This window comes from Lissotriton helveticus, chromosome 9 (assembly GCF_964261635.1).
Source record: "Lissotriton helveticus chromosome 9, aLisHel1.1, whole genome shotgun sequence".
NCBI classification, from domain to species: Eukaryota; Metazoa; Chordata; class Amphibia; order Caudata; family Salamandridae; genus Lissotriton; species Lissotriton helveticus.
This window is the reverse complement of record NC_136070.1, coordinates 524,010,221-524,032,043: the sequence shown is the minus strand read 5'-3', so window position 1 is coordinate 524,032,043 and position 21,823 is coordinate 524,010,221. Positions and strand designations below refer to the sequence as shown.

The window sequence follows — 21,823 nt, the reverse complement described above, 5'->3', positions numbered from 1 at the left end:
ACAGGAATTTACCTCCGAGGATGTGGGATAAAAGCCTTCGGTCTCGATGTAGCATTATCATATCACATCATAAATGCAGCTTTTTGCAGACTGATGTGATACCAAAATATTTTGAGATGGATGTACTTCTCATTCACAACACAAAAATGACATTCGAAGGATTTGCAGAAACCTGTACTATTAATATTAATGAAAGATCAGCATTTCATTTGATAATTCATCTGAATGCAGGTCTGCAAGACCTGACATTTACACAGAGAAAGCTTCAATTTAAAAATAAAATGCCATGATGAAAAGGGACATCAAGGGGGAGAAAGAAGCAGCCCACCTGGACCGCTGTCTGCTCCTCCCAAATCACGCGGCCTACATTTATAAAAGTAAACACATTGTAACATATATGGATACCACCCCAAGAGGTACCTGCATCTAATCAATTGCTTGGGACTTCAAGCCATGGATGCATTTCATTGTGTTCTATAGAGAGGGGGATTCGACTTTCATGCACCCTTTTCCTTGCCAAGTACAAAGAACCACAATGTTTACAGTGCAAATGACTAAACCAGCAATTCTGGGCATCGCCAGCTCTGGCACTGCATGACCCTTTTGTACTTTGGGGTCTCTATACGGAGAATAGCATCTTCCAGAGTCACCTCCTGGAAGGTAATACTGGCCTTTATCTGCCCTTATCACTCAGTTTTGGTTTTCCTGGGGTCAGCCTCTAACAAGGAGATGCCCAATATAGTCCATTACAACTTTTGTAGAAAGTAATCCTGAACAAAGTTACAACAGTCAATTGTGCAGTCGTCCGCTCTATGTCCACTAGGGACAGATACTGGAGAAGCTGGAACATTTACAGTTTTGTGCCTTAGTGTTTGCATAATTGCATTCTTTTATTGCTTACTCATTGCCCTGAGCTTCAGCACCATACGTTCCCGGAATCCTGCCACTTTCATCCTCCACATTTTTTAAATTGTGGGTAGACAGAATTCGGAATTTTGTATAATTCGTAGTCCCCTTGGCACTCTTCACAAATCGATATAATGTTGTAAGGAGGTAGCCTAATACCACTTTCGGATCTCTCTCTCGTATAGTCTCTTCAAGTTCCAAGATGGCGCCCCTAATACCAGTCAATTTGAGCAATGCAAATCAGTAGTCCTTTAGCTATGTTAATAAATGCTGTTGTAATGATTTTGAAACCGCGATACATTAAGCAAAGTAAAACGTAATGCCGGCCGAAATTGTTTGCAGTTTGTTTTTGTTGTAGAAAAGTCTTTGGAAGTCACGGGACAGGTGACTCCTCCTTTGGATCATACTGCGCATGGGCATCGGCTCTATCCCCAGATTGTTTTTCGCCATTAGGGAAGTGATGGAGCTGTACAAGAAGTAGTGATGTCCATGTGATTTGTATCTAATTAAGATAATACTGGAACAGTTAAAGGCAGCCGGGGAGGCGGGTGGGCGTGTGTAACTCTGCAGCTCTACATGCCAAGAACAGATGCATACTGGTAAGTATAATTTTCCGTTCGAGGCATATGAGCTGCAGATTACACACTGTGCATAGATTGTATAGCAGTACCCACCTTTAGCGGCGACTACCCGTATCTGTTGCAGTTGTTTGAAACAGAGTTTTTAGTACAGTCTGGCCCACAGTGGCTTGTTGTTTAGTTTGCACATCTACACAATAGTGTTTTGTGAATGTGTGTGGTGTAGACCATGTAGCTGCTTTGCATATATCATCCAGGGGAATGTTCCCCAAGAATGCCATTGAAGCCCCTATTTTCCTTGTAGAATGGGCTTTTGGAGGAATAATTAACGTACGTTTGGCTTTCTGGTAACATATTTGTATGCATTTAACAATCCACCTAGCTATCCCCGATTTTGATATGGGGTTGCCTTTATGTGGTGGTGAAAAAGACACAAAAAGTTGTTTAGTTTTACGAAAAGTTTGTGACCTTTCGATGTAGTACAGTAATGCTCTTTTGACATCTAAGGTGTGTAGAGCTCTTTCTGCGACTGTTTGTGGCTGCGAGAAAAATACGGCAGCTCAACAGATTAATTTAGATGGAATGGTGAAATGACTTTTGGAAGGAATTTAGGATTAGTACATAGAACCACTATGTTATGATGCATTTGCAGAAAGGGTTCTTGAATGGTAAATGCTTGTAGTTCACTAACTCTTCTAAGAGAATAATAGCTACTAGGAAAGCTACTTTCCAAGTTAGGAATTGCAATTCACATTTATTTAACAGTTCAAAGGGAGGTCCCATTAACCGTGTGAGAACAATGTTTAAGTTCCACACTGGTGAAGGTGGCGTTCTGGGAGGGATTATTCTTTTGAGTCCTTCCATGAAAGCTTTAATAGCAGGTACTCTAAAAAGAGATAGATGGTGTCTATTTTGTAAATATGCTACAATGGCAGCAAGTTGTAGTCTGATAGACGTGTAGGCTAAATTACACTTTTGAAGGTGTAATAGGTTTCCTAGGATGTGTTGAATAGACATCTAAAGGATTTATGTGGTTGTTTTGACAGTATAGCACAAACAGTTTCCATTTAGCAGCATACCACGCTCTAGTAGTGGGACGTCTAGCTTCTTTAATAACATTCATAAATTCTGGAGGAAGGTTGAGGTAACCAAACTATGATTTCAGGAGCCAGATCGCTAGGTTGAGCGGAGCTGGGTCCGGGTGTCTGATCTCTCAATGGTTCTGTGTTAATAGGCATGGAGATAGGCTTAGTTTCTGGTGTGGAACCACAGGTAGTTGCAGCAGCGTGGTGTACCACAGTTGTCTGGCCCAAGTTGGAGCAACTAGAACGAGTGTTAGGGAATGTTGCTGTAGCTTGCATACCACTAACGGAAGTAGTGGGAGAGGAGGAAAAGCGTACGCAAATTGTCCTGATCAGTTCATCCATATCGCATTGCCTTTGGACAGCGGGTGTGGATATCTGGCGGCGAAGTTTGGGCATTTTGCGTTTTTTGTGGGTGGAGAAGAGGTCTGAGGTTGTCCCCACATTTGAAAGAATGGTTGAAGAACTTGCGGATGAAGTTACCACTCGTGGATCTGCTGTGTCTGTCGACTTAGCAGATCTGCCATGGTGTTTTGTACTCCTGGAACGTGTTGGGCTAAGAGGAAGATCTTTAGTAGTATAGCCCATCTCCATATCTGCTGTGCTAACAGAGAGCTGCAGAGTGTGTGTTCCCCCTTGTTTGTTTATGTAGTACATGGCTGTCATATTGTCTGTGCGGATTAAGACCGCTCTGCCTGATACTTGTTTTTGGAATGCTTTTAGGGCTAGAAAAACAGCTAGTAACTCCAAGTGGTTGATGTGGAGTAACTTTTTTGGCGGTGTCCACCTGCCTTGCATGGTGTGATGCAGTAGGTGAGCTCCCCAGCCGGAGAGTGATGCGTCCGCTGTCATGATTATTTGAGGAACTGGCTCTAGAAACGATCGGCCCTTTGAAAGGTTTTTGGTGCTCCACCATTGCAGAGAGCGATGAGTCTGACTGTCTACCAACTCTAGGTCTGTTAATTGACCACGAGCCTAGTTCCGTTGGTGTGCTAGGCACTCTTGAAGTGGACGCATTTGCAGTCTTGCGTGATGTACTATAAATATACAAGATGCCATCATTCCTATGAGCTGCATGAACACTCGAGCTGGAAGCGAGTGTTGTAGTTGGAATCTTGTTAGGAGAGTTTGTACACTTGTTATCCTGGCTGGAGAGGGATAGGCTAGTGTTAGTTGGGTGTTTATTGTAGCGCCGAGATATTGTTGTATGGATGAAGGGTACAGATGCGACTTGGTGTGATTTACTGTGAATCCCAAGTCGTGGAGCAGTTGAATCGTAGCGTGAGTGTGTTGTACACACTGGCTGTATGAGCTGGCTTTTATGAGCCAGTCGTCTGGGTATGGGAAGACGTGAATATGTGGTCTTCTTAAGTGTGCTGCTACCACTGCTAGGAATTTGGTAAACACCCTTGGTGCTGTTGTGACTCCAAATGGGAACACTTTGAACTGGTAGTGCTGCCCGTCCAGCACAAATCTGAGATATTTTCTGTGTGCTGTGTGGATAGGAATGTGAAAGTAGGTGTCCTTGAGACCTACAGTGACAAGGACGTTGTTTTGTAAACGGAGTGTGACCATATACAAATGATCCGACTTTATGTAAAGGTTTAGAGGTCTGAGGTCTAGGATAGGTCTTAGAGATATGTCCTTCTTTGGGATTGAGAAATATAGGGAGTTTGTTTTGCTGATGCCTCGGGACTATTTCTATAGCATTTTTGTGCAGGAGGGATATCACTTCCTGCCTGAGCAGTGACAAATGTTCCTGTGACATTGGACGCTGCCTGGGTGGTATGTGGGGGGGGGGGGATGTTAGTTCTAGACAGTAACCTGACTGAATTATTTAAAGCACCCACCTGTCTGATGTGCTGTTTTCCCAGGCTGGTAAGTGTTGTTGTAGTCTTCACCCGACAGGAGTGGAATGGGGTGGGGGAAGGGGAGGGGAGTCATTGGGTAGGGGTAGAGGCAGAGAGGGAGTTGTTGTTTTTACCTCTGCCCTTATTATTGTTACCTCTGTAACCACCCCTTTGGTAGCCCCTACTATAGGTGGATTGTGTGGGGGCTTTGTATGAGGTAGGTGTGTCTGAAGAGTATCCCCTGGTGGTGCCTCTGTAAGATGAGCGGCGAAATTAACGTCTGGGAGCCTGCGACTGCAGGGCTCCCATAGATTTGGCCGTATCTGTATCCTTTTTCATCTTTTCAAGGGATACATCTACATTGGGTTCGAATAAGTGTTGCTCGTCGAAGGGTTGGTTAAGTATAGCACTTTGGACTTCAGGTTTGAACCCTGATATGCATAGCCAGGCATGTCTACGTAACAAAACACTGGTGTTAACTGCTTTGGAGGCAGTGTCTGCTGCATCAAGTGCACAACGAATGGAGGTGTTTGTAATATTTTTCCCTTCTTGGATAAGCTCATTTGCTCTATCTTTGTACTTATCAGGGAGGTGCTGCATTAACGATTCTAATTCGTCATAATGTGCCCGGTCATATCTTGCCAATAATGCTTGTGTATTGGCAATATGCCACATGTTTGCTGCTTGAGACGCAGTTCTTTTCCCCGATGAGTCAAGGAGCTTAGACTCTTTATCTGGTGGGGGAGCTTCACCTGATGTGTGAATTTGCTCTTTTGCGTACATTGGAAACCACACTAGGTGGCCATCTATGCACAGTGTGTAATCTGCGGTGCATATGCCTCGAACATAAAGTTTTGTCCTTACCCCTCGTGAGTATTGGATTTACTTGAAGTAGGGAGATTACATGCCACGTTGCTCCCTCGTGGACCACACCCGAGTGCGGAACTAAGGGAGCATCAGATGCTATACATATCGTGTGTTTCCGCACCATCGCATCGAGGAGATTGCATACTGGACGACTGGAGGAGGTGGAACCAGCCACCCAAGCCCGGTAAGAGACTGCTATGTGAAGTGCGACAGGAGCGAGAGGGGTGCATGGAAGACGCGACATATTGGATTATTATTTACACCACTGTCATGATGTTTAAAGAGGCTGAGCATCGCAAAGAGGCAACTGACATTTAGGCGTAGACCAACTACAACAACTGGAGCAGTAGGGTCCTCAACAACGAGAGGGCTGGATGATCTGAAAGGAAAATTCTCCAAGTCGGAGAGATTATACGAGAGAGAGAGAGAGATGCGAAAATGGTGGGAGGCTACCTCCTTACAATATTATATCGATGTGGGAAGAGCGCCAAGGGGACTACGAATTTGTACTGTCCTAGCTTACGAGAACGCGGACCCAATGTTACTTGAGGAATGGGCTGAGCATTCAGGACAACCAACATAAACAAGAGAAATTTGATTGTGATGCTAGAGATTACGAGCAGGGCAGAATACGAACCTTCGCAAGGAAAAATGATGCTCCCCGTCGAGAATTAAGGAACAGGAAGAATCGCACTCTGGCGGAAAGTTGCGATACATATGAATCCGAGGTAAGGGATATCGAGCAATCAGGAGACGAAGGGCCAGTAGCTCAAACCTTGCAATCCTCATTAACTCCTTTTCACAAGGAGTTCAACCTGATCAGACAAATGTGGCTCCGGGGCGGAAAAGGGAAACCACCGGGACCACAAAACAACGAGGAGAGGTGGCTGGGAATGAGATGAGCAGTGCAGCAACGCGCAGAGCGAGAAGCAAGCGAGTAACAAAACACTGCTAACAGAATCTCACGGTTATTAATCTAACACCAAGGATTTTGACAACAGCAGAAGAGAATGTCCTGAAATTAGGACCAAGTTTCTGCCCATCTGGTAACTTAGAGTACACTCAAACCAGGATAGATCTCTTAAAATTCTCAAGAAAACTTAAACTTCAGAAATGTTTCCAACATAAAGAAAAGTCTAAACCCCTACAGATACCAAGCAGTGAAACAGATATTCAAACATTGGCCATACTGGAAGAACTACAGGCAGAGCCAATCCTGGGTGACAAAGGGGAAAAGGAAAACATGGACAGAATCGCAGACCTGGGTGTAACACAAGTGGTCGCACTTAGCACCTTCAAACCAGCCTCTAAATTCATTCCCCAGCTACCAACAGATGCCATCGATGTCTTTATAGAATGTGTCAATCATGATTTATTAGCCCTTTGCGTTGCAAAGCGTTGCAAATAAAAAACAACAAATATTAATTTCTCTAAAGAACAGAGCGAAATATTGAGGAATCTACAGAAAGATCCAGACATCATTTGCAAACCTTCTGATAAAAGGGGGGGGGGGGGGGGGGGGGGACACGGACTGACATTGTTTTACAATACGAGAGAATGCTATACAAGGGAGGCACGATGACAATTGGTGGATGGTATCAGTTCTGAATTAACACAGAAGGAATATGACCCGAGCATTAATCAATATCATTTACTGATAAATAAATGGTATCACAGAGGAATGCTAACAGTAGAGGAAAAGCTATTCCTCACGAATACACACCCCACTATACCAACATTCTACCACCTACCCAAGGTGCACAAGGATAGAACTCGTCCACCGGGCCGTCCCATTGATTCGTTAATTGGCGGACTGAGAACATGTTATCGTATGCTGACCATTTTTTGTTCTCCTTTGTCTCTCATTTGGCTTCTTAGACCTGGGATACAAAGGAGTTCCTGAATCAGCTAGAAGGAATAATGTGGGAGCCTGATTTTAAGTTGATTGTGATGAACGTTTCAAGCCTGTATACAGGCATTGCCCATATTGATGGACTGAAGGCTATCAGATACTTTTTGGATGATCGTCCACTAAAATTCCATGAACATAGCCAACTGTAGCTAGAATTTGCTGCTTTCTGCTTAAATAACATTCATATTTGAAGATCAACTGTATAGACAGATTCGGGGTACTGCCATGCACCTGATTCGTCCCCAGCTACGCAAATCTTTTCGTTGGCTGGTGGGAGAAGCAGGTGGCGTGGTCGGACTCGTACGATATCTGGGTGGGAAACGCCATCAGTTGGCGTAGATATATCGATCTTTTGATTACCTGGAAGGGGACAGAGGAGTGAGCGAGTGAGTATATAGCAGCCCTCAATAATAACAAAATCAATCTCAGATCACCAATGAGATTAGCCCCACCTGTATCAACTTCTTGGATTTACGGGTTTTTGTCAATGAGAACAAAATATGCACCTCATTGTATAGAAAACCAACTGCGGGCAATGCAGTCTTTCATGTGAACAGCAGTCATCCGTGCAATTTGGTGGAAAGCATACCGTGTGGGGAACTGTTACAAATTAAAAGGAATACCAAAATAGAGAAAGATTATCAACAAGCAGCACAAGACTGCATAGAGAGATTGAAAGTGAGAGGGTACAGTAAGGGCACACTACAAGGGGCCAAACAGAGTAGATAGCAAGAAACTAAGAGACCTACTGCAGGGCAAGAAAGAAAGGCGTCAGGACGACACCACCAATTCAGTTAGGATGATCACCGAATTTTCCAATAAGGCTAATGCGGTGAAAAAGATCCTTCAGACATTGGGCAATCTTGAGATGAGACCAGATTATAGGTAAAGATATACCGAGGTACCCAGCAATGACATTAAAAAAACGAGATCTCTTAGAGATACTCTAGTGAAAAGTCATTTAACCCGTCCAATAACTGCAACCCCATTATCAATAGTGAAGGGATTCTATCCTTGTCTCAAATGCAAGGCATGTGCCAATAGCAGTAGGACACTTACCTATGAAATCCTCGGTCTTAAAGAACAGAAGAAATCAACAAATTAATGAATTGATAATACTCCTTATACGTGTATTGTTCAGTCTACCTCTGTAAACTCCGCTACGTGGGGAGTACTATGCAACTCCCGAAGGTGCGGATATTGGAGCATCTGAGAGCGATTGTCCATCGGGATAGCTCTTACTCAGTAGCCCAACACTTTGAGTTGTATCATAAAAGTAACAGGAATTTATTACAATTCTTCAGTCTGGAACATGTCCCTCGTGAAGTAAGGGGTGGTAACTGGGAGTTGAGGCTTCGACGACTGGAATCCAGATATTTACTAGATATGCAAACGAAAGTACCGAATGGTCTGAATAAAAGTGAAGAATTAGCAATCCACCTGTAGCATTTAGCAGGCTGTGGTAGGACACAGGGGTCATCCAAATGTTTGGTGGGTGCCGGAGCTGTATGCAGAGTTTAATGACCATACAGGGCCAAATTACTAAGCAAAGGAAGCCCATTGAGGGCAATATAAATTTTGAATAGATCATTTCTGAAGTAAATTAGCTGCCAACTGTAGATAAAATCATTGTATGACTGAATATATGTAAATATGACAAGGAATATATATGTTGACAGCTTTTTAGCAACATTCTAGGATGAAATGTACTCCTTTGCAAATGTTTTTACAAGTTCCAAGATGGCGCCCATAATACCAGTCAATTCGAGCAATGCAAATCAGTAGTCCTTTAACTTTTTCAATGAATATTGTTGTAAAGATTTTGAAACCTCAATACATAAAGCAATGCAAAGCGTAATGCCGGCCGACATTGACAAAGGCAGTTTGTGACGAAAAGCGTCAGTGTCTTGCAGGGAAAAATAAAGTTTTGTCCTTACCCCTTGTGAGTGCTGGATTTACTTGGAGTTGGGAGATTACATGCCACGTTGCTTCCTCGAGGACCACGCACTCGTCCGCAAGTGCGGAACTAAGGGAGCACCAGAAACTATATATATATATATATATATTTTTTTTTTTAATGGAAGCATTTGAAGGGTCAATTCTTTACAAAGGACAACTGCATTGTATCATAGCCATTTGCCACTACACTGATATTGACTAACTAACCAACTTCTGTTTACTTTTCATTACTTCTTCACTAAGCTTTCGAGCAATGACAGTTTTATAACTCTTGGATATAATAATCAGCTTTCTGAGCATTTTCCTTAAAAAACGTATTAATTTTAACTGAAAAGACACCATATTTTAATCTGATCAGTTTTGTTAAACCTAGTGTCAGATCAACATCAACTCCTAAAAACAGCCAATCAAGCATATGCCCTTTCAGCTGCGGTGTAGGTGGAGCAGAGTTTTGAATAAAACCCAATTATTCAAGGGTAGCACAGTCAGTCTTGCAGCAGCACCATCTCGAGATTTTTAAATCTCCCAGATCATTAAGATAAAGGTGACTTGCTTTAACTGGAGACGGACAACTAATTTGATTTCAAAGAGATTAATTGTTGGGAGGCAGTTACAGAAATAAGATAGCGGTAGTTTGAGTTGGAGCCCGAATGACTTTTACTACCAGAAGGTCAAAAGCTGAAAATAGATTGCTGTACACTACAAACATTTCTAAATGTTTGTTAAAATCCACAACCTCCCAACTTGCTTTGTCTATCGGCTGGTATACTCTAGGAATAACATGGGATTAGTGAGTAGTTAGTCAGTTCAGAGGCAGAAGTCGGTGAGGAAGAATTCGGATGGTCATCCTTGATGGGAGATAGTGTGCAGAGAAACCCCATGTCAGATGAAGTTGGCCAGACCACCTCAACTGGCCACTACTGGGTAATCAGCATCATCCCTGTCCCATATTTGAGTTTGATGATACAATGCTAATAATGAATGGCGGAGATAACTTATTTTAACAAATGCTGTGTAAAACCTGCTGTGGTGTAAACATGGAAACCATAAGGTTATATAAAAAAATAAGTTAAAAATAAGCAACGCATACAATTTTTATTTAACAGTACCCAGTTCCTCCTAGCAAGCAAATTCACTTAGGAAATAGAAACTCAGTTTTAACGTACATCACAAGAAAATGTTATGAGCCTATAGAAAATATACCATGGACTTTGAATTACTGTAACCTGAAGACAGTTTATACACAAGCACAACTAGAAAAAACAATAAAGGACAAAGAACTGAAAGAACAAGTTTTGCAAAATAAAGGATTGGCCTCAACAGTCCAGGCGCTGAAGTGCACGTATGATCAGAAAAAATTGCAGTCACTCATGGTGCAAGACAACCAATGGCTGAAGACAGATGAGTCATAGTATCATGTTTTGGAGGACAGATGAAAAATGTTAACAACAGTTGCACGCACACACACACAAGTTCTCAAGTTTAGGTGGAAAGCAGAGCCTGTATAGAGCACCCTCAACACCAGGGACACTCTATATCTGCTCACCTCAAACAACTGCTTTTCTATCAAAGGCTTTAAGCATAGGATTAGCACAGTGCCATCCACGCAGAGATAGAATGGGACAAAGTCTTTTGCCATTTCTACAGCAAAGCCTTTAATCATAGGACTAGCACAGTGCTGTCCATGCTGAGCTGTAAAATGACAAAAGCCCTTTACCACTCTGGGCATAGTATTACAGCTTTGAATTGGAAAAATTACCAACCAATCCAACCTGAAATTAAAAAAAGCAACCCCGGACACGTGTTTCGCTGTCATTAGCGCTCCTAAGAGGTATAGATTTGTCCAGGCACAATGGAGCACCCAGTATAAGTCATAACACCCCTCTTTCAGGCATAGAGGGGTGCATAAATTATGCAAAAAAGAAGAGAACTCTGGGTAGTTCTCAAGTTTAGGTGGAAAAATATATATACACACACACATACACATATACACACTAATATATACACATACACACATATATATATATATATACAAACACATACATACACACACACACATATATACACATATACACACATATACACACACATACATATACACACACTAATTACTTGTAGCTTGTCTGTACACAAGACCTAACAAGGTTTACCTAAACAACTAAATTAGATAGGCCTATATTAGAATGTAAAAGATTAAGTAATCAAGATGAAAAAACTGAACCCTGGAGAAGAAGACACAGAAGACAGTGAGGAATACAACTATGTTAAAGTGTATCACTGGCTGAGTCCTGTGCTACCACAAATGCTGCACCATAGAAGTGCTGGGCTATGAAAACCGTGATCATCTTATCAATAAATTACCATGTGGTGATCTACTGTATCAAGTGCCACAAAATGGTGTTACAGTTTACAAAGATCAGCTACCACTAGTGACCGTGCTGCAGCCAGGGTGAAGCACTATCTGTAGGGGATTCAAAAAGCGGTTAGTAATTCCCAGATTCCAAACTATGAAGCAAATGTAGCAAGGCAAAAGGTGTGCATGCATAACTTAGGTTGACAATTGCCAATGCCATAGATAAGTGGGGGAAAGAAAAGGCAAAAGGAAAGTTATAATAGCTCCAAACCACAAATATCTACTTTCTCTAGTGTGTACATATCAGTCTTACACCCACCACACTCCAAACCCAAAATAATTACAAAAAACTGACAACTCACCACCAGCATAATGTCAAAATTGCCAACTTGGGAAAGAGCAACAATAAGCAGTAACATTATGAACATCTGTTATTTCAAATACCTACCTTTCTCTGCTCCTTTCATCATCATCATCATCTTCATCATCATCATCATCCAAATCTCCATCGGATTCTTCTTGCTCTTTTTCTTCACTGTCTCCCTTTAACCTGGAAATGGTTCTCCTCCCAAGTGGTGTTTCAAAATCCCTTCTTTCAGTGTCATCAATTGTATCTTTATTTTCTTTGTTACTCTCCTTTAATTGGTCAATATCTACAAAATCCTTGTTGGTGGGGGTTGTATCTCGAAATATTTTCCGCCGCCCCTATAGTTAAGAAAGAGCTTACAATGAAACAATTTCAAATGACCTAGGAAATGCTACTCGCATCCATAGTTAGCTTGTACATATTAAACCGTTTAGAAAGTGGTTAAAGACAGAAATTAGCGCCCAACCCAAACATGCATATGGCTCAGATAAAAAGGTTTGGCCACAATAGATTTAAGAAGGGGAAAACAGCACTATAAAACTCTGACTGTCCAAAATTCCGATGTGTGAAACTCCCAGTATTACACCACAGCCTCAGAGCAAAGTACAGTCGCCTCATTAAAAAAAAAAAAAAGATTTCTACAGCATAGAAATACAATTAAACATTTTTGGATGCTCAACTAATTTACAAATCCTACCAAAAAGTAAATAACTTCCAAAGGAGAAGCCTCCTCAGTTTCCACTTTTGTAGAACTTTCTCCGTTTATATCCCACAAACAAATTTTAGTAACATACTTGCACCACCTCTAGAGTAAAATATCTATTTATTTTTCCAATACAGTATCACCAACCTCAATTTGTTTCACACTAATCCAGGGTGAAATAGTTGAGGCAGTGAAGTGTAACAAGGCCTTTCTGACTTAATAACGGGGCTTCTCGTTAATAGCCTTCCTAACTTTTTTTAACTACAGAAATACTTCTAAAGCAAACAGGGAAACATGACAATGAGGGAGTAGCATTAGTGACTCAACATATTGATGGATACTTGAAAAATTCCTCTAGTAAGACCCTACTATATCAATACGGCTGCCTAGCAGAGTTCCAGGAAAACAAAAATTTACAGCACATTTACATGCAAGTGCTTAGCAAACGTGCGTTGATTTGACCATGTCAAATGAAATTCATTCATGTTTGATTCCTTAAAATCATTACACGTTAGGGATAAAAGCATTTACAATAGCAGAATTAAAAATGAAGGAAAATGTAACAACCAATCACAACATTACTTTATTTAAGTTGTTAAGTGACAGGTGCATTCCATAAGCTTGCCACTTGACCATTGGTCAGTGCTGCTTCCATATATTGATGTACGGGGAGAGTTATGTTGACTTTGGTTAGATCAATCCATAGCAGTTTGCTCAGACTATGGTCTTGAATTGACTTAAGTTTGAAGAAGCATTTAGGGAACGTGTAATGTCTTGCTTTACAATTCCAAATTCCCCGCAAATGTCTGCTGGTGATGCTGCTTTTGGAAACAGGAATAATATTAGGTAACCTCTATTCAATTTTATCCAAAGTGTGTGCATCGTGCCATTGAAGTAGTTTTCTGCCTTAACTGATTGTAGGAATTAATGTTGCTTCCATAACTTTCAAAATCAGAGGTAAAAGAGGACCTTTCAATGATTTATAAAGCAAAATAAAAGCTGAAGTTAAAGCACATGCGCCTTTGCCCGCAACTGCTGCAGACGATCTATGGCCGCACCCAGATAATTATATTCTGACACTTTATCGACCGACTGATTTTGCAGAAACCAGGCCCCTTGCCTTCATATCTTTATTTTGATTATTATTTAAGTTTAACTGCTAAGGATCTCCACCATGATGAGGATGCTAATGTACACACCCAGTTGGGTAAGAAGTCTTTTAACGTCAATTTGGGTTTTATTTATTGGGACCACATCGTCAGCATACAGTAGAGAGATATCAGTTTGCCCCCCAACTTTGACGGGTGGGCATCCGTTTGGTCCATTGCAATTGTCATCTCCGATAGATACAAGTAAAATAGAAGTGGAGCAAGCACACAGCATTGCTTAAGCCCTGTAGATGTTTTAATATTTCACTCTACAAATTTCCTATCTTCACTCTGATCCAGGTATTGGAATTACAATATAACAGTTTTATCTCTTTCAGTAGTCCTTTGGTTTGAGGGCACACTATCAAATGTGGATTTAACAACTACAAAAGTTAAGAACAGCAAGCTATTCATCAGAAAAGCTTTGTCAATAAGACCATGTTACAGGCATCTGGCAGAGTAAGCAGTGATGCCGTCAGGGACAATATTAACCCCATCCATGCTGATGACGGCCCCCAGCCGTCATGGCACACACTGCTCGTGTGCTGACGACGGCTGGGGGCAGTCATGACCACACCCGCGATCGGAATGTCCAGCACAGGAGCGGTATTCCGGCCGCGGGCAAGGGGTTAATGGCTCGATTACATATTTCATGGTATTAATGACAACAAACACCTGGAAACAAGCCGGTACAAATAAAGAGCGAGTCCAATCTTTTATTCCAATATACTAAATGACAGTTGTGTTGACTGTGTAAACATCTTCAGTATTAGTGTGCAAACATTGTCAGTTTTACAATTTATTACACAAGTTCTTTCTGTTCTGCCCAGAGCCAGCTCATTTCTAAAGCCTGTGAAATATGCACATCTCTAAATCCAAGGAGCTGGTGACAACCAATGTCAGACGTAGGCCCTGGGAGGAACATGCTTGAGGACACTTGACAACAGAGTTCAACAAGAAATGAACTGACAATCCACAGCAAAAATGTATTGAATTAAAAACAGCACTCATGTAAAAATAGCATGACAGAATTCTAAGCATGTGCCTAAATGCAGTACATAGGCATCACAAATGAACCACCAATTGTGTAGTAAGTACCTCTCATAATGGGATAAAAATGCACTATGGTGCTCAAGACTTGAATGGAGTAAGGATCAACATATTGGAGCCCTCATCTTGTGCAATATGATAGCATGGTACATGCCCACAAGAACCATGCAAGATAAGCACTGAATAATGTCGTGGTTAATGCACCAGTAGATATCCATTACAATGAAAGCACCATCTAAAAAATTAAGGTATTTGCTATAATCAACACCAGTAACTTTCCAAATGTTATACATACATAGTTAAAATAGTTCTATAAACACATTATAGTTATGAAGATATTGTGAAGTTGAATATTAAATTTTTTTGTGTGTAACTGAACAAATAAGAAAAAATAAGTTAAGTCTCAGCACTACATATTTCGTACAGTAAAAAACAATATAATTTTCACGTGAATTGCTCATCAATATGTCAGGGTTTCCTGGTAGCCCAACCAGTTATCAAAACATACGTTTCACAAATGTTAATATTTTCAATGGATGATACAAGGAAATATTAAGAAAATGGTGGTGGTGCTTGGGAGGTAGCTTTTAATTACCTTTTTACTGATGCTCAGAATTTAGGAGAAGAGAGTTACTGAATGATGGAAAATGCACTTTGTTTCTAAAGGGATGCAGTGTCTGTGTAATATGAAGATGCTCTCCCTTTCTAGAACCCAGGAAGAAATGTTCCTATCTTCAGTAAAGATCTAGATCTGCTACATGAAGTGACCTGTAACTGTTTTACTGCACTGTCATCTTTTACAGGTGCACTAACTACTCACAAAACCCTCATGCATTGGGGTGCAAACTCCTGGAAAACATTCTGGGCATCAACTACTAGCCTTTCTGAGCTTATGGCTGATGTCTACCTGTGACAAGCATGACAATTACATGAACCTGACCAACTCCAAGCAGTATATATATATATATATATATATATATATATATATATATATATATAGAGAGAGAGAGAGAGAGAGCGAGAGAGAGAGAGCGAGAGAGAGAGAGCGAGAGAGAGAGAGCGAGAGAGAGAGAGCGAGAGAGAGAGAGAGAGAGAGAGAGAGCAACATGTCAATACATGAAAGATAGCAACAATGGGGAAGGATTACTTACATACCTGTAATCCTAGTTCTCTTTCAGGGTAATCGTCAAAGTCATAAACATTTGAATATTCCCATATAAAGATATACATTTTAAGGTACTACTTTCATATTTTATGCTATACATATATGGTATATATTTAATATGTGCTCTGGGGTCCCCACACGCAGGCAGGAATATTCCAATGCTTACTGATGAGGCTCCCCTGGAAGAGTACCACAGTTATAAGAAATGTATTCTTTAGTATTTAACCTTTCACAGAACAGCACAATTTCTTTTCTTTTTCTATTTAAAAGTACAAATCAATATCTATCTGATGAGGTTTGAAATGGTGGGTGACAAGCCTTATACTTCCTAAAACAGTTCATCACTACATGCTAATTTGCATCACAGCCTTTATGGCAACACAGTCTGCATTATTGCGAAAGGTAGTTTGGATATTGCTATGTTGCTGCTTTGAAGATCCAGCAGAATGGCTGGCTGCATAAGAAAGGCGCAGTTGCAGTTTGGCCTCTAGCCTACTGTAGACACCAGAGACATTTTAGGCAAAGAAATCTTCGGAAGGTCACCACCCCCTATAAATCTATCTCCACATTGCAGGAAAGTGCCCCTTTTTGATATCGTCGACCCCCACTTTCTGCCTGGTATCTGATGCAATTCTGAAAGAAGTGCACTGGGTTCCTGCTAACCAGGCCCTCAGTGCAAGATTTCCTTCCCTAAAACTGTACAATGGTTCCCCAATTGGCAATACCTTTGGTACCCCCTGAAAGTGCCTAGTAAATGGTACCCCTGGTACCTAGGGTATGGAGTACTTAAGAGGGTCCCTAAGACCTGCAGCATATATTATGCCACCTTAAGGGACCCGCTCAGCACCAACACGCAAACTGCCACTACAGGCTGCGTGCCATGGTGCAGAGAAAAATGAAGACCCAACAAGGTACACCTCCTGTGTGCCATGCCTGCAGACACTGCATGCAGTATAGGTGAGCCACCCTTAAGGCAGAGATTACAGCACTAAGGCAGGGTGCTATATGTGTAAACATATCTACATGCAAGAACATATCTGCATGAGGAGATATGCCCCTGTGATGTCAAAGTCAATACTTAGATATTACAAGTGAGCAGGGACGCCATCTTGAGTACACGTGCTAGACACTGGGATTTACAAGTACCCCAGCTTCATGGTGCTTCACTGAAACCAGAGATGTTTGGAATCAAAAATGTCGTATTAATAAACCCACTATGATTCCAATGATGGATTTATTAATACATGTACCCTGAGAGCAGCTTAGAGGTGCCCTCTGAAAACCTACTGGCTACTAGTGTGCTGGCTGACTGGTGTAGACCAGCCTGCCACCACAGATCTGTTTCTGACCCCTGCAGGTGAGTGAGAGCCCGCGTTCTGAGGGCAGAAACAATGCCTGCTCCGGCTGGAGATGTTGATTGATGAGGATATCAAGACAGGAGGCTTCAAAGGCCTCTGCTGCCTTTGATATGCAACTCAATGCTTCCCCAGACAGGGGGGGGAGGGGTGGGATGGGACGTGCACCTGAAGTGGACACAGCTTTTAAAATTCCACCATTTTAGTTTTGGCAGAATTAGGCTTTCTGGGTCAAGGTTATGCCCACTTCCCACAGGAAGTGGTCATATAGAGGGTGTAGACACCCTAAAGGTAAGTAGCCAGTCACAGCTGCTGGCAAAAAATGGTGGGGCAGCAGCGGGCGGGGGGGGGGGGGGGGGGGAAGATTCAGAATATTAATAAAAAAATATATGTTAACCCAATGATGCCGAGCGCCTTGGTGCTCCTCTGCTTTCTGCTCCCAGCAGACCCTGGGACACCACCATAGACTCCCCATCCAATACCCGTGCTGCTCATGCTGCATGAGAGCAGTGCAGGTATTGGCCTGAGCGTGCTGGTTTATTCCTTGCTCAGGCACAGGGAGTCTGTGCCCTTTCTCCACCTGGCTGTGGAATACACCTGTGTTGGAGAAACCTAACTGCTCAGGTCTGTTTAGCCAGTCTAAGATGGCCAGCCAAACTGACATGCGCACTACACTCCATTGCATTGCATTCCATTCCATCTCCCTCCCATGGCCCAGCCCCTCCCTACACACTTGGTTCAGCCAGCAGCTGAAAAATAAAACAGTAATAAAAGTTTATTTTTCAGCTGCTGGCTCTGTGCCACTGGAGCAAAGCTCCTTTGCCATTGCGGAGGAGCAGTCGCTGTAAGTAGTCCATTGGCTACTACCTGTCACTCCCTGCAAAGCCCCTAAATTGAGTATTTAGATAGCACCCCTGACACCAGGATCTCAAATTCGACAGATCAAGAAGAGAAGGACACCGCAAGGAAGAGTGAGAACTGAAGACTGCTGTGGACTTTTGATGCCAAACCCTTTGTTGCACTAAGTCTTGACAATTGCAACCCAGCGACTCTTCACGCAGCGGAACTCCTGCAAAGAACCCTGGTGGTCTACCAGGACACTTAGTAAATTGCTAGCAAATCTCCCTTGGATTAGAGGAGCTACTCCCCCGCAGTCCGCAGGTACTGAAACACAAAGTCAGGTTTACCGAGTTGCCACTCCCTGGCCAGCCAGACACAGCAGCTCCCCAGGAAGAGGACCTGTGCTCCTGAAGGCCTTATCTGTTCCCCACCAAGTGAGAGGACACCAGGAAGAACCAGAGGTGCACAGGACCAATACCCGGGCTACCGGATTCCTTGCAGCAAGCATAGACCATGAGAGCCCAGCCAAGACAAAGCAGCCGTTGAGGGACATCAGCACAGCAGAGACCCACTTCCAGAGTGACCCAGCTTTCCTGATTATTTTTGCACCCTCAACCGGCAGACCGCAAGGATCCAAGACTCACAGACCCCAGCCAACCTTACTACTCTGCACGGGAACCAAAGAACCGGCTGTGCCCCCTTGCCCCCAGGACCCTTGTGACCCGAAACCCCGTTGGAAGCCCCTGGGCTAGTCCCCAAGGCCCCTCTGCAGCCTGTTTCTAGGTGCCTCCCCCACCCTTCACTTTACTTGTGTAGCTCGCTCAGCTAGCAACACAACCAGCACCTCTGCACCCAGACCCCAGACACTTCACGGCAGGTAACCAGAATCTGCTGGTAGAACTTTGGCCGCCTACGACCTTAAGTCCCGGATAACACCCCCCCCCCCCCCAAAACCGAACACAAATAACTGCTATACATGCCTTTTCTCCCATAGGTAAGAATTTTGCGTAAAGACACATTTAAGCTAACATTTTACTTACATGCTAAAATCAATATTTTAAAACGGCACTTAATGCTCTTCTTTTTCGTCCACTTCCTACACAAATAGCTTGGCTTATTCAAACCGTTCAGGGACATGCTCACCTCATGCAAAGGACATCACTTGTGAATTACAAGCTATCTTGTGATTTAGCATACGAAGTGCCCTTTATGCTATCAACAAATGCAATAGGAATGCAAGTAGATCACGATCTTGGTTACCATGAAATAGAATATCTTTGCGTTCAACTGGAGTTCTCAACATGACCCTGTCCTTGGGAAATCAAGTAAGAAGGTTGTAATTTACAAAACGTAACATTTTGGATAAATGTTCATCTAGTTATTGACAACAAAACTGTCCACAATAAGATGGTACACAAGTACACAGGTTTGAGATTCAGGAACTCAGTTGTATTAACGGGGAGAAGAGGTTAAATTTCCCCATCAGCCTCTTTAAAAACTCTCCTTCTGGTTTGCATACCATAGATCATCTGCTTGACTGAAGCAAGGGGAACTGCTGTGACATGATGTGGAAACGATCATTCAATCATGAACGGGTGTAACTAGTTCATCATTAAGAACAGGATTGCCTACACTTACAAGACTAAGAGGACTTGTAGATACTGCATTGAATGCTCACAAAATTCGCATAGTATCCTGCCATGACTTAGGCCACTGCATTCAAGGACGGAAGAATCCAAATCAAACTCTAGAAAGCCACTTTTAAAAAAACAAAAAACCTTTGGGCAGCCTTCAAGGAGAGCAGGAATTAACTTGTAATTATGGTCAGACACATGCAGCAGACCCAAAAAATGCAAACTTTCGGCACACGTAAGGGAAGGACGAAGTAGTAGGGTAATTGTAGGACAGTACATTTCCTACACCAGCTCTTCACCATGATACATAAACTAATCATCTGACTTGATCATTGACCAACTCTGGGATTCTTTACTGGCTGCATATTATTAACAACATGCAATTTTGTTGCAAGCATTTCTTTTACTCCTGGCAAATCACTGACCATCAGGGACACCACATTAGAGTGTAATCCTCCATAACTCGAGGTCTTCTGCACTTAAGTGACCGGCTATCAATGAATATTGTTACTGCATAGCTTGTCATTGCCCTCCCAATTCCTCAAGGTACAGGGGAAGTGTGAGGTACAAGTCAAGATATGCAACAACATTGTGAGGAACACTTCAAAGTCTATGTAACTGCCAACATGGAATTGATTAATTTGAAATCCTCAACGAGGAGCTATGCACGAATTACTATGGAGTACTGAGGTTCTTGTTCTACTTGGAATGACATGGCAATCCAGGGACTAACCCTCTCAACTTACTGGACATTCTTGTGTGGTGCCAGGTAAGATGTATTTCAAGCACAGAGTCCAATGAGTAGTCACAGGAGGATTCTGCATACATTATATTATTTATAGAGACCTTCAATCCTTGGTTACCTAAAGCTTTTTTATTTCTAATATGACGGTCTTTAGAATGGTGGGTTGGGTGCAATCAGGTGATCACTTTCTTATTATATCTTGCAGTTAATTTTTTTTACTTTCTTTGAAACATATTTGATAACACCCAAAGAGAAGTCTACATACTCTTCAAACGTTGCTGGAAATTTCCACCTTATTGTTTCCATGGTGAATACCATTTGTCGTGGGAAGAAGCCCGATAATAGCAAAGCACTTTGTAAACTGCAGCTTAAAATGAGCCTTACCCTTCATTTGTGGTTGTGGCAGAAATGTGGTTCTGACTGTTGCAAGTTTGGGGCTTTATGAAGTTAGGCCACAAAATGTAAACACAATGCAATACAGAATGTCACCATAATCTTTTTGGTCACACGATTGCCCCAGCTATGACTATTTTTCCTTTAGGATGTTTATCAGTTCAAGGTTGTTTTATGTCTAAGTGGCGCTTTTAAGTGACATTCTTGTTCACTCTTTTTTGCAATGGATTGTTGTCTTGACTCCTCACATGGTTACCCAAGCAATAGACAACTAATATCTTCTGCCGATGAGGTGAAAGAGTGTATTTCAAGTCACTTTTACACTTACTTGCAGTATTTCCCTTTCCTCTTTAGGTGTTCAGCAATAAACATCGATTGTTCTGATGGTACAGTTAGCATGCCACATGTCTATGTTGACTAGCAGGCCTATTGACTGGCTTTAAACAGAATGTAAAATACAGGTTGTGCCAGGCCATGCAATAAGTTGGGATGCTGTTAAGATCAGCTGAATGCATTCACGGGGACATGAAGGACTGCAGGTTAAAAAGGATAACCATTTCCGGACTAAAACAATTCTTGAATTACACGATGATGAAAGATTCAAGCAAGCACAATACCTTTGTATAGTAGCTGTATTTCCTTAACTGATGGCCAAATCCTTTTCAAATCAATTAAAACCCACTGCTCTTCCTCAACGTGGCCTGAAATCTGCCCACCAATTGCATCGTAGGTTTTGAGCTACAAAGTGGATGCTTAATTGGGTGTTTGTCAGCATTTCCAATGTTTAATATCGAATAGTTCACCTGTCGGTGTAGTTTTGCAGCTTGAAGATCTTTCTGGATTCACTATGCTGTGCATTATTCCACGGTCTAGTGGTTGGGTCCAGAATCGTATTTTTCTTTTTTTCTGTATCCCA

General features: G+C 42.1%; 1 protein-coding gene across 1 annotated transcript in view; it reads right to left on the bottom strand.

Moving 5' to 3' along the window:
• The window catches only part of ARID4A (AT-rich interaction domain 4A), a 293,578-nt gene that overhangs the window by 60,135 nt on the left and 211,620 nt on the right, over window positions 1-21,823 (bottom strand). The window contains exon 16 of the mRNA XM_078660374.1: window positions 11,956-12,212. Coding sequence (XP_078516500.1) covers window positions 11,956-12,212 — 257 coding nt within the window. The remainder of the gene's footprint in view (window positions 1-11,955; window positions 12,213-21,823) is intronic.